The following is a 16,758-nucleotide window of genomic DNA, read 5'->3' on the forward strand; positions in this document are numbered from 1 at the left end:
TTCCTCATAAGCTCTCAGTCTCCATGGGCCGCGCACGGCCAAGGCCCAAGCCCACCACGACTCCACTTGCGCAGACTCTGGGTTCGCCAGGCCCACTCTTAGCGCAGAGCTGTTTTTTACGCAGGGGCGAGACTGGAACCCGAGACCCCCGGAACATTACGAGGCTCTGATACCACTTAGCCCGAAAAGGATATCCTGCTCGGATAGCGCACCAAATTCCTCATAAGCTCTCAGTCTCCATGGGCCGCGCACGGCCAAGGCCCAAGCCAAATTAGACCTAGCAGGCCAGAACAAAATAAACGCAAACACATATAACAGCAGAAAGTGGAGGACCAACCATAGGATTCCGAGCATCGGCAATGCCTTTTCTCCTTCCATCTCCTTCTCTCTGCCTCAGCGCAGAAAGCGAAGCAAACCAAAGACGGAAGTTCTCAATACATGCGGGCGCGCTATAGGGCTGTTCACGAATTGGTTGAAACCGATAAAACCGATCGATCCAAATCATTGAGAATCGATAAATCGATTTAAATCACAACATCGGTCGGTTTATAATAATATTGACCTTTTTTAATCGGTTGGAAGAATTAATCATTACTACCCGATTCAAACATTCTATCCTTTCATTAATTTAATATTACAATTAAATAAAAAAATATAATTTCACAATAAATATATAAAATGCAACAAAACATAAAACAAATATTTTTCCTTCCTCATTATTTTTTTTCTTTTTTTTTTCATTTTTTCATTTTAAAAAAAATCTTTATAAAAAAAATTAATTAAATATTAAACTATCTTAAAATTATATTATTTTTTACTTATTTAAAATAATTTTTTAAGTAAGAAAAAACTAAATTATTTCATCTATTAGGTTTTTCAATATGAGAATTGATTTAAAAAAAAAAAAGACAATCAATTAAATTAGCACTGTTATATTGAGCCATCTAACGTGTCATATGATATTTTGTAGTATTTATTTGGGCAAATGAACAGGAAAGGGATCCACGCAGGACACAACGAACTGGGAAAGTAGAAAGTTGCCCATGCATTTTGATGCTCAGGATCGAAGAAAAACAAACTGCTACACCTTCTCCCCACAGAACAACCCTCCCAAAAGTAGTAAATTAAAATTTTAAAAAAAAAAAAAAAAAAGGGTAACAGAAGGCTACATATGCAATGACCACAACGCTCTCTCCACCATTCCAAGATGAAAGACAGTAGAGGATCTCCTTCGCTCTTTCCCTTTTCCAGTTTTACTACCTAAACGGAGAAAACTATCATAAGAATTAATCTTTCAAAATAAATCATAAAACCTGATTTGAGAATGTGCAAGGTAAGAATACCACAAGAAATTCAAAAATGAAAACTACTAAGACAATATAAATTGTCGTCAAGAGGACCCTAGTTATAAATTGGCCATTCAGATTTCATAGCAAGTTTCTAGTGTTGTGCCAAAACTTTCTGAAGTTTCTCAAACTATGATCCTGCACTGCCCAAGAAGATGCCTTTCTAACCTTTTTTCCTATTCTAGGTGGTGCTCACAGTAGGAAGATGCTTTTGATCTATCTTTCCAGCTATATGGTCTGCAATCGATGAATTTTCTTCCAAATACGTAATTAGGGATCGTGAATTCATCCTGTTTATCTCCTCTCGCGTGTAGACAAAGATCCCGTGGACCATGCTACAGAATTCCCTACATCATACAAAATAGGAAATTGATTCAATTTGTTAGAAATCTAAAAGCAAAGCAAGAATTGTATGATCATAGATTTAACAAATGGAAAAGCAATTGCATGCACCTGAAGAATATTATGCATATATATAATTATTAAACAGACACTAGTTTGAGTGCTTACTGCCAGGGATCATCTCCCACAAGCATCATGTCACCCTCGTCATCAGTGAAAACGACCAACCAGTTTTTGTTTGAAGCGATTAATTCACCATTGAATTCAAAAATCTGATCAAGTTCTGCCATGAATTCATCATAGCCATTAAACTTTGTCAGGTCCACACACCTCCCAACCCCAATTCCTTGCTTCTGAACCTATTTCAATAGAGGCAAACATATATAAAAAATTGCATCTATATTTCCACAAAAAAATAAAAAATAAAAACTTATTCACTGGATTAACGGATGTGAAGTAGTAAAAACCTTTACGCATCTTCTGGTCAAAAAAGAATTCTGCTCTTCCTCATGTCTAATCACGCGCTCAGAACACTTTGGATGCAACAATTGTTGCAATGATAGATTAGAGCCCAAGTCTTGCAAATGGTCTGAGGCATTATCAAATTGCCCTTTTGGCCTAAGCATTAACTTTTCATGCAGCATTGCTGGCTCTGTTGGCACAGGATTGCTCATGAGGGAGATACCAAAAAGTTTACAATTTCCATCTCCTTTAGATTTTACCTCCTCATGCTGTTGCACAGACAAAGGATGCAGTTTTTGTGCTGCCAGAGCAGAATTACCAGCATATCCCTGGGGCAAAATCCATCGTCCGGTCTGATAATCAACCTCCATATTCAAAGAAGTATGGCATTGCATCTCTTTATCTTTTAAAGCATGAGGCTCCATTCTGGACTTGAACATGTTAAATGAGGGACCTGAGTGCATCATGGACAATGGACACCAGTTCAACTTGTTTCCTTGGTCAACAGCATGCTTCTTAAGTTGGTCAGTATTATCAGGGTTCAGCTCAACAAAAGGCTGATCAATTTCATAAGGATTCAAGTGGAGTACCTTGTCCTAATGATGAATTCATATACTTCTCTCCAGGCACCACTTGAGGATTCCTGCTTTCATGTCCAAATCTTCTCTTACCGAAAGAAGTGCCATTTTGATCCCTAACTTGTGATGAACTCCATCCGGTAGGATTTTGAGTAGTTTCTTGGTATTTACTCACAGCAAGTGTGCCTCTCAAGGTTGCATTTTCTTGATCTTTCAGATCTCTAGATAATCCATTATCTGTTCAAACATTTTACAACAAAGCCATGTTCAGAAAGTACAGACAAAATAAGAAGAATAGAGACTAATAATATGAACCATTTTCTACCTTTCTTTATTACAGCAGCAGAATCAGCAGATGGCATTGCCATATTTGAACGGGATCTTTTGATTCGGCATACTGGAAGGGGACCTAAAGGAGCCAAAGCAGGTTCTATTTCCCAAGGGGAAACCCTCTCTGGACGATGAAGAGGAGAAGTTTCATCCCAACGTACCTGAAGGAAACATGCTTGGTTTTAGCTTACAACAGAACAATAATCATAGACTCCAACAAACTATATGCTAGTACCTTGAGGCATCTCCACTTTGAAGCAGGCCACCTCTCGGGATCAGTATTTTCAACCCCAATCACTGTACCTGAAAACCTAGTCATGGAAAAAAAGACTCTGGTAACAGAAAATTGATGTAACCCACCACCATCCACTCAATCCTGACTCCTCCATCCTTCATTTTTTCTAGTGAAAACCTAAACAAGAAAAAATGGGCATTGTTAAAAGAAAATTACACCTCTGCTCTGGAGCTTCTTCAGCTTCAAACCTCATTTTGAACCTCATCCCTATGGTAAAGCTGTTCTTGACAGACTCCGCATATTTATCAACTGGAATAATAAACTCAGCAGGACTAGTCCTGTAATATATGAAATACAGTGGATTAAAAAACTGTACAGATAGGATGGAAGACAATTACGCTATTACAGCTCATGCAATATATTTTATACAAATCAGATTGTCTATTTGAATTATGCTACACATTTTTGGATAGTGCAACGCACCTAGAAGAGGAAAAAGAAAATGATAAAGAAAATGGATTGACAATGATTTATTTCCTTCTAAGGATGAGGATATAATTATTAAGATCAAAATAAAATGGATGAAATGGAAGAGTTCAACAGGTGCGTTATGCATCCCTGACAAAGTAAAGGTAAGTTTTATAGAGGTCAAACCAGCTATATCGTATAGGAGTGAATATTGGACGGCTAAGGTACGACATATCCACAAGATGAGTGTGGAAAAGATGTAGTATCAGTGTACTACATAGCAAATAAAATGAGAGTGTCCATTAAGATGGTTTGATCATATCCAAATGCTCTGATACAAAAATGTGATAAATTAGTGGTAGAATCAATAAATAGGAAAAGGGGAGACTTAAAATGACGTGGTAAGAAATAGTATCAAAAGATTTACAATTTTTGAGATTTGATATCGAATTGGTCTCAAACAGGGCAAAATAGCAAAAACTGATCCATATAACTGACTTAAACTAGTTTAAGATTACGATTTGTTTGTAGTTCCTCTTTAAAGATATTTACTGCAATCAACAATATTGTCCAAAGTTTGTTTCAATATTTCACTAGTTGACTACAAAAAAAAAAAAAAAAAAAAATTAGGGTGTGATGCTATTTCTTTAACAGGATACAATGAAATAATTCTTTGCTAATATTAATTAACATGAACATAGACCAAAATCATAAACCTCTCAGCAGATCTAGAACAAAACCACAAACCTTGGTTTGTAGTAGACCGTGAACATTGTTCCTGTTGAAACAGCATGCCATGCAGTAGCAAGGATGCCGATATGCATACTGTGGCTAGATATGACAGAAGGTGGAACATTACTTGGCTGCCTCATAGCACGTCTTACTCCTACTCGAATCTCCCCATTTTCACTTCTGGAAATAAAATTCCAGAAACCAATAAGGCTTGGTATTTATCATAGAATCAGCTGCACTATAGAGAGATAAACCTACTAACTAAAGTCAACAATCATGGGAATTAACTAAAAATGAAGGCAATAGTGAACCTGAGAAAAATAAATGCATCTCCCGCTACAAGCTTTTTGGCGCTCACAAAAAGACTCCAACCACTTTGAAGAAGGTGCCTCCGTGGTTGACCTGATATTTGGAATTCAAGATGGTTCATCAAAACAAAACTGTCTGTTTAGCAACTATAGCGTGCAATAAGCAACTATAAGGACAAACAAAAGAACATTATCCAGTTAGGATTTCACAACACATAAAACAGAGAATGATTAAAAGTTAAAGGGGAGAAACATTTTAATAAAGTTTTAAGAGTATCTATTCTAGCCATTCATGAAAATATAGCAGGTAAGGTGATCAGCAATTGTAAAAGCAAAAAAAGCAGAACAAGTGTAAAGGGAAAAGATTAATACACATCCTATAACCAATCTAAGATTTGAGAACTCCCACAAAAGTAAATAAGCAATTCTTGAAGTTACACTCTGGAAGATAACTATAATAGCACGGGTAGTATATTAAAACGAGATCATTCTTATTTCAGAACAATTACCTCTAAAGATGTGGCGAAAATGCCACTCACTTCCAAGCAAATCCCTTGCCACCAACTCCTGCGCTGGAGGTTGCAAAGACATGTCCTAGTAGAAAAACAGCAAAAGTCATGCCAAATTGGGAAACATTTAGCAAATAATCCAGAGAGAAAAAGTAAAATAGCAGAGGGCCAAGGGGGAAAATAAAAGTAAAGACCAGTGGAGGAAGGCATTCATCAGCATGGCGTCTCAATACTGAAAATCCACCATGAGTACTTGTATCTGAGGCTGTAAGAGTCTTACAAAAGGAATGTACCCGCGGACGTGTAGGTGAAGGCAAAGCCTCCTCGACCAATTTTTCATCTTGCTGGTATGTCCCACATTCATAAAATCACATTAGATCGTTCGCGCTTTTTTTTTTAATCAAATCAGATATGTTTGTGATATAAAAATTATTAAATTAATTCACATTTCTAAGAATAATTAAAAAAATCTAAACATACTTCAAGTTGAGGGAGCAAAGTTATTTGAGCAAAAACTTCATCTGTGTCTGGTTCGGCCTGCAATCAAAACATGCAAGCATTCTCACAAAACCTAATCTGAAGAAAATCTTTCTTCCTTTTTCTGTTATAACAGGATGAGATTGTAGCATTACCTTTAATTGAACATTGACCACACGACATAAAATTTTCGCAGGAAGATTATAAGAAGGCATTTGCTGATCAGCCACCTGATTCGTCGATGCTTGCACCTATATCAGATATCGATCAATTCATAACAAGTTCATGAGACAAAAATAAATCAATTAAACTAAACAAAAAAGATATTAAAAAATGGAATATTTCAAAAAAAAAGCCGGCGGGGGGGGGCGGCGGGCGCGCTGTGTTGTTGTTAGGAAAATAGGATCAAAAGAACCTGCTCGATATGACCCTGAGGAAAGTAATAAATGAGTTCTCCTCGGCGAGGCACCGTCACCAGAGGGCCAGCACATGCGTGCCACAGCTCCTTGTACAATTCATCTCCAGAATCTGCACCAACATATCATTAGCAAAGTTTTAACCGCTATTCAGAAAATCTAGCAATCTAACATCACACTCCTTGTAAAATTCAAGCTTTACCGGCAACCACGATTCCATTGCCGTCATTATCCGCGGAACTACCGGCGATAGTCATTATAATCCAAAATAAATAAACTAAATTAGATAAAACTTCTGCCACAAATAATTAAACGGAAAACAGTATCCAAATGAGGATCCTCTCAAAAAGCAGTTAATTCCAATCTCTAGCTTGGAAGGCGTGACTCTCTGCAACTCAAACAGAAATAGAAATGATCACTGGATTCAATGATGCCAACAAGAACCACCACTTTTTGAATGTCTTTCTCTTCATCGTCTGCCTCGCTTTCTCTCTCCTCTGCAACCGTCTCAGCAATAGTCGCCCCCATTACCACTCGTACACTGTGTGTGTGTTTTGTGTTTGTGTGTATGTGGGGCCTCCCTCACACAGCCTTTTTTTATACATAAAAAAAAATAATTTAACCTCCTGCAGTAAGTCAGATTGAATTATTGTCCACCACTGAACTACCGGTAGCTTCGGTTGCTGTACCTTCTTCCCTGTTTTGACCTCTGCTTAACCGGCAAACAGAGCTTTAAAACCAAATTGGGTTGACGATTACGTTAGCGCCGTTACTGTTACGGTGGACATGTAGGCATTTGATTGACAAACAGTAACACTGTTTGTCTTCGGAGACGGAAAGTTGTTCTGATTTCATGAAGAGATTTTTTGTCCCGATATTTACAGGCAAGAGGATCGGAGTGCAAGAATGAGATTTTTATTATAAGGAAATGATAACGTCACCTGGAAGAAAATCACGGGTGAGTTTAAAAAAGGACACGTGCAGTTTTTTCAGGCTTTCTTAGGATCGGAAAAGCTAGGTTAAAGCTAAACGCGAAGGACACGTGTCGGAGGATGAATTGAGAAGGTGCTTTCCTTGTATGAAAGGTTATTGATTCCATGCCAGATCCGATTCGTTCCGCATCCCATTAATTTTTTTATTATATTCTAATTTTGATATTGTTCATTAATCCGATATCATAATAATATATTATTATTTAAAAATATTTTATTTTAAATATTTAAATTTCAATAAAAATATATATTATTGAAATTATATTTAAATTTTATATTTTCTAATTTATAATTTATTTTTCCATAAAAAAATTTATATTTTATAAAAATTCTTATAAGAAAATTCATCCCATTCTTTGTCTGGAAAACTCTCGCTGCAATTATTAAGCGAGAACAAAGGGAGCGTTTTCCGTCTTTGACCTGTCGGTTGCCTTTCCCATTTTCATGTGGTGGATGGGCTCGCGGGATTTGGACGAGACGATGATGATGATGAAGAATGAGGTATTTCTTTCTTGTGGACAAGCCTGAAGCGCATCATAGACATTCATGGAATAGAAGACAGGCACATCACTCAGCCCTCCATTTGGAGGCCGCAGTGTCATCTGTCAACACAAGCGTAGAAGAGATGACGACAATGTTTTCGTATGAAAGCCTTAGAGTGAGTGAACCATTCATGGCAAATACCTCCACATTATATTAGTGGAATTATTTGATTTCGTGGGACTTGTATTAAATCACTTGGAAATTTTAGAATTAAGTGTTACAATACTAAGAAAATTTATTGAAATGTTTTCCATTTTTCACCTGAGTAACGAGTGGGTATATTACCACATACATGTCGAAAATATTTGTGTGTATTTTGTCATGTATACAATATACAGGGATATTGTGGGGTTGGGGAGCAGAGACACATGGAGAGTAATGGGGGTGGCTGAAAGATGACAGTGAGGCCCCCCCAGCCACTGGGTTCGGGAATCATAAACTCGTGAAACACGCCTTCATTTCTACCAAACTCCTGCCCATCCGTGTACCGTCTCTCCTCTTTAAAGTCTTTGCTAATATATTTACTCAAATTTCAACTTTAGTATAATGACTGAGAAGATGAACTATTATTTATTTTGATACATTCTCATGACTTTCAAATTATAACACAATTTGAAAATCGTGTAGTAGAATTTAAAATAAATATCTTACCTATTATATAATGAAACAATGAAAAAAAAAAAAATCCTTATTTGGAAACCCATCTATTCGAAAAGAGCTCATCAAGGAAAGAGACTATTTATCCTACATCAAACAGGAATTAAAGAAGAAGATTTTAGGAAAGTCTTAAATATTAATAAAAAATAAATGAGGTAGAAATTTTCTTTTTTGGAAAATTTTCACATCTTATTATTTATTGAAAGAGAGAATTTAGTAAAAGAAAAAAAAAATAATCTTATCTGTGGCAACCGAGGTCACTATGCCAAGAACTGCCCTAAGAACTCCAATAAGGCAGTTAAGCTATTACAACACATACAACAGGCTTCTCACATCTCCCTTGAGCATGATATAGTATTATATTGATTAAATATTTTAAAATTATTATTCTGTGTCACCCATTCGCCTTCACTCCTCATTGCATTTATTTATTATCATATCACTTTTATTTTGATTGTCTAATGGCATAAAAAAAAATGGAAGATAATGAGGCACAGAGAAGAGGAGGACAAAAAAAGACATGATAGAGTATTTTCTAATGAGTAAGGACTAGCTAGATTACAGTTGGTGAGGTTCCAATGAGAACTCTACTACACTTTAAACTTCTAGAGAAATATTAGGTCGATTTCTCTTCTTTTTCTTCATTTTATTAATTTATTTAATTTTTTTTTCTTTTTACTTATTTGCAATGTAGACAATCTATTGGCATTTACTTATGTTCTGAATCTTACATTTTAATTTTCCAGGATTTAAATGAACTGCTAGATTTTAGCAAGGAAACATATTACCCATTCTCTTTGTTGGTATGGAGAAATCTTCTGCAACTGTTTTGCTATTATTTTGATTGTTCGTTTTGCAATCTCTTGCTTATTCCTCATAACTGGTTTTTTTTTTTCCTGTTCCCATATCCGGATCATCATTTTTGTAAAGGAATCTGAATGATGATGAAGGAATCAATAAGTATTTTGCTGCATTCCACTTGTATGATAAATTTCCAGTTGCAGTGGTTATTGATGATTTTGGAGACTTTTTCGTAGAAAGGTACTCGCTTTCTTGTAAATTATTTCTCCATCTCTCGTAGTTCATAGTGTGAGATTATATTATTACCACGTTCATATTTTCTTGTAAATTCTTTTTGTTTGTCTTTTACTTGCAAAATTTTCTAAGGAGCTGCCAGGAGACCATATATCAGAATCCTCGCGGAAGAGACTTAGCAATAGTTCGGATTCTCGTGGTTCTCAGCTAACATCTTTTTAAGCTGTTTGAACAGTGAGAAAGGTCACTGCAAGCTTCTGCTTTCTGATACCCGCCATGGAGACTGCCCAAGGTTGCTTTTCGTCTATAAAAGGTGGGTTCCATCCATTTTCACCATCAAAGGTTGCACCAGAGTAAAACCTGTGATTTGTGGTCCAGTGCATCAAAAATTAATCTGTGCTCGATGAAACAAACATACAACTTCCATAGTATCACAGGTAAACTACAATTCTTTCTGGTGACATGACTTGTAAAATCTTTGAAAAACTCGACATGTAATGTTTTCTTGTACCTTAATTTTTTTTGTAGTTATTGAAGTGTTGAATGCTCACATCCAGCATTCCTACTTGTTTATTTTGAAATTTTCTCTCTTTGTTCTCCTTTTTAACAGCAGCTTGGAAAGAAATGTACATGTTCAACACACAATCTATTATTCAACAACTTGGTTAGATTCATATTTACAAAATTTTCTACCAAAACTCCTTTTTGTGCCCAGGATTACAAAATTCTCCACCAAGATCACCACAAGCCTCTTCTAGTGTTGGCCTCATAGCTCCAAACAGCGTGATGATAACAGAACTTATGAAATTGTATCTCACAAATGTGCAAGAACTTTTTTAGTCATATTTTCAAGCGGCCTTAAAAGAAATTTGATGAAATAAGCATATTGTAGGATTAAGGGTGTCCTGTGTATGTTTAAAAAAAGGCTCAAGGATCAAAAGAGTTCTTTTGAACAATGAATGTCGACTTGGAGAGCTAAAGCTTTTGCTTTTCTTATTTCTCTTATTTTACTTTCAGTATTTTAATTTGATTATCTTGACATATTTGTGTTGGGTTGTTTGGCTATTAAACTTTTGCTTGCTATATGTAAAGAATTTCTATGCAAGATTAGTGCAAGTGTTGAGTTGATCTTTTGTTGATTATAAGTTGTAAATCATTTTCATCTGATCTACCCCATTTTGAGTTTCTAAAATAAAACATTTTCTGATTCATAAGTTTTATTAGTAAAACTTTGCTCGAGTCATCTTGCTCCACATATACTCATTTGGTTACATACATCTAAATGCTTAGCGTCAATTTTTCATCAAACTTTAAGCAAGAACTGAAAATTTGTTTACTATTAAATTCACGACATTCTTTGGGACATCTAGGAACACCCTGTAACGAATCATCAAGCATTAAACAGAAAATCCTTATCAGGAATGTAACAACTTTGTTAAATATTCTGAAATCTTACTTCTTGGGACTATTGTACAACTAAATACTGTCTATAGTGGTAGCAGTAGTGTTTTCGGTATAACCGATTTGAGCCTTATTTCAGGACACATTTCAACATCAGTAGCTTCCCCTCCTATTGTCTATCAAGCTTCAGCTGGGAAAACACCGATCGAGTAAAACAAGCATCCAAAGTTATATTGCTAAATTTCATGTCACTTTACAATTTGGTGATCAAAGAAACTTGGAGGTCATGGAGCTGTAACAGACTTTTGAAGCATCATAGGCAGCTGCTGCATTTTCTTTGACCGGTGGGGATCTGCAGGGATGGACCTCCATGGCAAGGCCAAGTTTTTGGCGGTACTTACAATAGGAGAGAAGAGTGCCTGCATTTTCTGTGGATGGTGTTTGAAGTTGAAGTTCCGGAAGAAGAAGATCCAAATTACAAATGTTAGTGTGAAAATCAATAATAGAATGGGTAAGGTCTATTTTTCCGTTTGACCAGGGTGGTGCGGTGAAGCTTTGAGAGCCTTGGATATTATGCCATTGACACGACTGCGTTTCATTTTATGTCAACTTTGGATCTCGTTTATTTAGTTTACGTTATTAACTTTATAACAAATTTAGCATAAACTTCACCTTTGTAAAATTATGTATATCTGAATTTAAAATTAAAAAGTTCATAAATATTTTAACCAATGAATGAAAGCATAAACCGTTCCCACCCTCTACAAAATATATTTGACATATATACAAGATGCAATTTATCATAAACTCAAAATATAATAAGTATAATTAAATTTATTATAGACTCAAAATATAATATATATGGTATAATTCATCTATTAAATATATAAATTTTATATATTTGTGTTTTAAATTTATAATGAATTGATTCTATATAAAAATTTCTTAAATCTTCAAATGCTTATTTCCTGAATTTTCTGGTAAAATAATTAAAAAGTAAAGCTATAAAAAAGTGATAAATATTCATTTAATATAAGTAAATTTAATATCTTAAATTTATAATAAGTCGGATGAGTTCAAAAAAAACAAATCCTCTACATCTACGTGTAGATGGATCGGCCATGATAATGCATGTGTGAAAACAACGGCTCAAATCATTGTTGATCTATGATTGAGACTGGCATGATTTGCAAATCGGTTGATACAACGTCCCTATCACTATCATTTCCCCATCCTCCAATATGACTCAGCAAATACAAATAACTTGATCAACAAATCATTAAAAATAATAAAGATTTTGCTAGAACCCTGCTTTATTTGAACAACAAACTTTGAAAACATGGAATAATCATGTGTTTTCAGCAGAATGTGAATGAGTAAATAATACCAGGATAAAGTGTTGTTATAAATTCAAAGAACATCTAAACTAAACCAACAAAATGAATGCGCTGGGTCAATTCTAGACAGATAAAATAGAATGATGCTGCTATGCTAACAATAGGCATTTGTGACAAGATTAGCAATCACAGCTGTAAGAGGTGAGTGTAGTTGTTTGCTAACCCTAGGCTTTTTTCCTCCCTCACCCTTTTGGAGTATGGTACTTTTGGTCCCAATCTGCATGAACAATTGAGCATGAATAAGAGCCCTCAGCCTCTCACAGACCAAAGTATCCACCTTCCTACCCTCTTTTTTGGCCATTCTTTTCATGCTCACAGACATGCACGCCTCATGGGGTACACTTGTCACGCAATAGAGTACAGAACTTGATTTAATGCCAACTTTCCATTCTTCTACAATATCACATTAATTAGAATCAGGGAATCGGGTTTTGTCTTCAATAAATAAATAATGCTGAATCCCATATGCAGGTTTCTTTCATTTAGGGACTAGTATTATTTTTATCTTTAGCTTTGAACTTTAAATCCTCCCCCAGACCAACCAATCGGTGAATAAAGCAGATGAGCAATATGTGATGTACATCTCGTCTAACCTTGTGTTTGATGTCTAATTATGCTACAGCCACAGCTCCGCAAAAGTAAAGTGAGTGATCCAGTGCACGAAACATTCCATGCTTGTAGGCTCTAGGAATGATTGCTTATAGCCTTATCCCTACCTTGCAGGGAGGTTGTTTTGGAATAACTTTTATAACAGTGTATAGCCTAGTTTGGTCAATAACACGATATGCATGGACACCAGGATGAAATGCATGTTCTCCAGAAAATTCAGAAGCAAAGGCACAACTTGCACTAGTGCAAACTGAAACCACTAGATTAACTTCCCTGGATGCAACAAATGAATGATCCCAGAATATTCATCAGCGTTCTTAAATTACCTGCTGAGAAACCAGACACTTTATGAAGCTAAACATGAAAAGGTACCATCTTAAAAAATTTGACATTTTGCCTGGAAGCAATCAACAAATACTATTCCATCAAAGTTCTAATTTGATGCAAAAAAGTTTAAAGGTTCCCGCAATGCTTTAAGCCTAGCATGGCCCATGTGGATAAAAAGAGACATGCATGATTTTTTAAGGAAAAAGGACCAGCTATTTTATAAAAGCTCTGTCCAAATAAAGTTAGCCAACAAAGCCCCACCATCATTAGTTGAGAACACAATGATAGAGATGTGTCCCACATAGTAGTCGTCGATAGAACAGTCTCTTCTATGGGGTTAGTAATTCCCTTGACTATATCAGTCTTGATTCTTTAGTTACAGATTTAGACACAAGTAATGCACACAACACCATATGCTGTGATAGGAAAGAAAATCATACAAATTTCAACAAGTGGTGGAAACTACACAAAAAATGCTACCGCTGCATGCACCACACTATATATGGCCTTTTGCCACAAATTTTAAGTGAATAAGAATGGCAGACCAAGGCCCTCTGAGCAAAAAATCCAATTTCCAAAATTTGCAGGCTGCAGTTTAGCATACATACTTACAATTCCTGTTAAAAGCTGTGTAGTTGGGATAGCATTAGGACAAGCTCATCACTTGAAGGCCTATCTGCTGGCAAATCTGATAGACAAACAACAGCAATTCTCACTGCCATGAGCATCTCATCTTCCTCGCCTTCTTCCCCAAGAATACTCTTGTCTAGTGCTTCCCTTGCCTCCCCTGCCTGCTGTAAATGCCGAAGCCAATGACCTAAACTACCTCCACTGGCTGCTTCCCCAAAGAATGGATCTGTAGGGTCTCTCCCAGTTAATAAAACACCCAATATCATCCCAAAGCTGAAGATGTCACTCTTGTCAGTATACCTAGTTAAATTTGGAGAAGAAAAAAAAGTCTTTACCGTGAGTTGTGACCAGTATGTAAGGTCTGAGTTAAACAAAACATGTATAGAAAAAGTAATAATAATAATAATAATAATAATATAAAGCAAAACATGCAAATCAGAAAAAAAATTAAAGCTGAAGGCCATGACTCAGCAGAGATTCTAAACAGAAAATTAATGTATCAACAAGTCCCCAATACAGCAGAACTTGTGGGGACTTGGACTCCTTAGATAAGCTTTTAATTAGCAAAGAATATATGTTTCATATAATACACAGAAAACATTAAAAATATTACTAGAAAGAACAAAGAAATGCTAGTACAATACTTTGAAGACCTGCCACTTCGATTTGGGTAAATCTTCTTGTTTACAATATAATGCTTCAGCATATTTAATGGGAGAAAAGGTCCCTCTAACTTGAACTGACCAAAACTTTATAGTACAACATGTATGTTAATTATGGAAAGAATCACACGTTTTTCAAGTTCCATAAAACAACAGAAACTTAAGCTTACAATGGAAAGCATGAAACAAATAAATTCAATATTAATGTAATTACTAGAATTAGAAGTTGCCAATAACAAATGCAATTATTAGAATAAAACGAGGTTTAATAAGAGTTTAGAGCCATAGATGTCAAAGATGAAGTTATCTGTTGCATCATGACCACATTACAGTTGATTCCAGAAAGAGCAGGATTTCCACACACAAAAAAAAAAACTCAAGGAAAAAAAATTCATGTACCGGCAATTCTGGAAGCACTCGGAAGCACTGTAGCCAGATGTAGTTCTATCCAAATTAGGCATGAGCTTAGCCAACCCACAATCTGCCAACCTCGGTTCAAACTCCGCATCCAACATCACATTTGTGGGTTTCAAATTATAATGCAAAATCTGAGGGACGCATTCGAAGTGAAGATATCGAAGCCCCTTAACAACCCCAACAGCAATCCGAAGACGAACTTCCCATCCGAGCTGCAACTGATTCTCCCTTACTCTATTCATTGCATCTTCAAGACTCCCAGTTCGCACATAATCGTAGACCAGTGAAAACCTATCAGATTCCCGAACATAAGCCCGCAAACTCATCAAATTCCTGTGTCTCAAGCTAGCTAACATTTCCAGCTCCTGCTGTATCCTTCGCTTGACAGACTTGCTCTGCCTCTCCGGTGAACCATTCTCAAATGGTTCCAGCCTTTTGACAGCAACTATGAAGCCATTATCTAGAACCGTCCGGTAGTACTTCCCATTTGAGCTGGAACCTAGCAACTGGTTTTCACTTGCAAGAGCTGATTGAAGAGTTTTGGGAGCGATTTTTGGGGAAAATATGACAGGTCCCTTGAGGATTGGGGTTCGGTTCATATAGCGGACCAAGAAACGGACCACACAAGCGGAAAGAATGGCTCCTGTTAATCCAGTTAAGACTCCTAAAACGATGCTGAGAAGAATTCTTTTGAGTCCAGTGCTAAACTGGGGTGGCCTAGAAGGCGATGGAGTATCCGTGGAGAGGTGCCTTATCATTTTAGTACTACTTTCTTGGCATTGTACTACTATGAGGTGAAAGCAAAAACTCATCAGCAGAAGCAGAGCTGTGACTTTGCCGGTAAGTTGGGGACTGTATCTTCTTTTCTCCATAGAACCTTAAAAAGCCCACAAGCACCAAGATCCTATAAAACAAAGCAGAAGCTCAAAACCAACAGAACCCCGAAAACCCACACCTTTCAAGCCACAAGCTCGAATTTTAGTCAAAAACCAAGACTCCAGCATAAAGTAGGGAACAAACTCAAAGCGGCTTCGAAAAGAATGAATGAAGAAGAGATTTTGCTCCAATAAAACACTTCAAATTGCCGGGGAGGGAGCAACTCAAACGCAAATATGAAAACCCGAGAGAGTGAAGGAGAAGCTTTCAAGTGCTTCGAAAATCAAAACTATAAGGACTAGCAGTGAGATAAAAATCGAATTTCAACTCAAAATCTTCACGAGAAAGACGCTAAAGAATCACAACGTCACCTATTCCCGTCTCTTGGACGCTAAAGTTGTTCCCTTTCTACACGAATCAGAGACCCATGGTTTAAGTACTTCCATATTAAACATAAATGTTGCGCATTTGGTACAAGGAATGTATTTGCAAGGAACCCAAAACAGTAGATGAAAAAAAAAAATCAATCTTTCCTCCCTGCAAGGCTGCTGCTTCAAGCCAGAGAGAAGAGCCTCGTTTTTTTCCTTTTCCTTGAGCAAATAACAACACTAACAGAAACCCAAATGATATCTTCCAAATCAGAAGACAAAGTTGAAATATAGGAGGAGTTAAGAAAGAAAACAGAGTCACAGTCACGGCCCCTAGTGATTACTCTCTCTCTCTCTCTCTCTCCCTTATACACGCACATATTGCATAATATTAATATGCACTATTAAAATAAAAAATATTTATAAATATAAAAAATAATCTGCGTACTTCTCTGTAAAGGACCATTCTTGTGTACAGGGGAGGACAAAACTGGGTTCCCCTTCCCGCCTTTCAGAGGAGGAGACCCCCCTGCTGGAATACAGAGGAGGTGGGTCCATCGCCACGTTGGCTGAAGCGTCACTTGATGTCCCTATCACGAGGCCGAAAGCGATACATCGAACCGTGTGCTATTGGAGGATCA

The 16,758-nt window shown here is 36.5% G+C and overlaps 2 protein-coding genes and 1 long non-coding RNA gene across 5 annotated transcripts; 1 reads left to right on the forward strand and 2 right to left on the reverse strand.

Moving 5' to 3' along the window:
* Positions 1 to 916: 916 nt before the first annotated feature.
* Positions 917 to 7,097, reverse strand: LOC110647898 (auxin response factor 2A). Of its 2 annotated transcripts, XM_058146978.1 has the most exons (16): positions 6,406 to 7,097; positions 6,203 to 6,315; positions 5,943 to 6,038; positions 5,791 to 5,847; positions 5,505 to 5,654; positions 5,311 to 5,395; positions 4,805 to 4,895; positions 4,509 to 4,673; positions 3,512 to 3,631; positions 3,294 to 3,369; positions 3,054 to 3,219; positions 2,741 to 2,965; positions 2,156 to 2,604; positions 1,857 to 2,047; positions 1,515 to 1,693; positions 917 to 1,260 (listed from the first exon to the last, which is right to left on the reverse strand). In XM_058146978.1, exons 1-15 carry the CDS (start codon positions 6,458 to 6,460, stop codon positions 1,528 to 1,530), a joined length of 2,205 nt encoding a protein of 734 aa, XP_058002961.1. In that variant the 5' UTR covers positions 6,461 to 7,097; the 3' UTR covers positions 917 to 1,260; positions 1,515 to 1,527. The 2 variants fall into 2 exon arrangements, with proteins under 2 accessions (XP_058002961.1, XP_021657624.2); XM_021801932.2 differs by lacking the exon at positions 917 to 1,260 and having other exon boundaries at positions 1,293 to 1,693.
* Positions 7,098 to 8,789: 1,692 nt separating this feature from the next.
* Positions 8,790 to 11,465, forward strand: LOC110647897 (uncharacterized). Of its 2 annotated transcripts, XR_002493463.2 has the most exons (5): positions 8,790 to 9,015; positions 9,142 to 9,198; positions 9,326 to 9,436; positions 9,563 to 9,867; positions 10,971 to 11,465. It is a non-coding gene; the product is annotated as an uncharacterized LOC110647897 (long non-coding RNA). The 2 variants fall into 2 exon arrangements; XR_002493462.2 differs by having other exon boundaries at positions 9,326 to 9,867.
* Positions 11,466 to 13,475: 2,010 nt separating this feature from the next.
* Positions 13,476 to 16,498, reverse strand: LOC110647902 (inactive leucine-rich repeat receptor-like protein kinase CORYNE). Its single transcript, XM_021801937.2, has 2 exons — positions 14,856 to 16,498; positions 13,476 to 14,094 (listed from the first exon to the last, which is right to left on the reverse strand). The coding sequence occupies exons 1-2, from the start codon at positions 15,743 to 15,745 to the stop codon at positions 13,785 to 13,787; spliced, it is 1,200 nt and encodes a 399-aa protein (XP_021657629.1). The 5' UTR covers positions 15,746 to 16,498; the 3' UTR covers positions 13,476 to 13,784.
* Positions 16,499 to 16,758: the final 260 nt, after the last annotated feature.

The sequence above is a fragment of the Hevea brasiliensis genome, chromosome 5 (genome assembly GCF_030052815.1).
Source record: "Hevea brasiliensis isolate MT/VB/25A 57/8 chromosome 5, ASM3005281v1, whole genome shotgun sequence".
Classification (NCBI taxonomy): domain Eukaryota; kingdom Viridiplantae; phylum Streptophyta; class Magnoliopsida; order Malpighiales; family Euphorbiaceae; genus Hevea; species Hevea brasiliensis.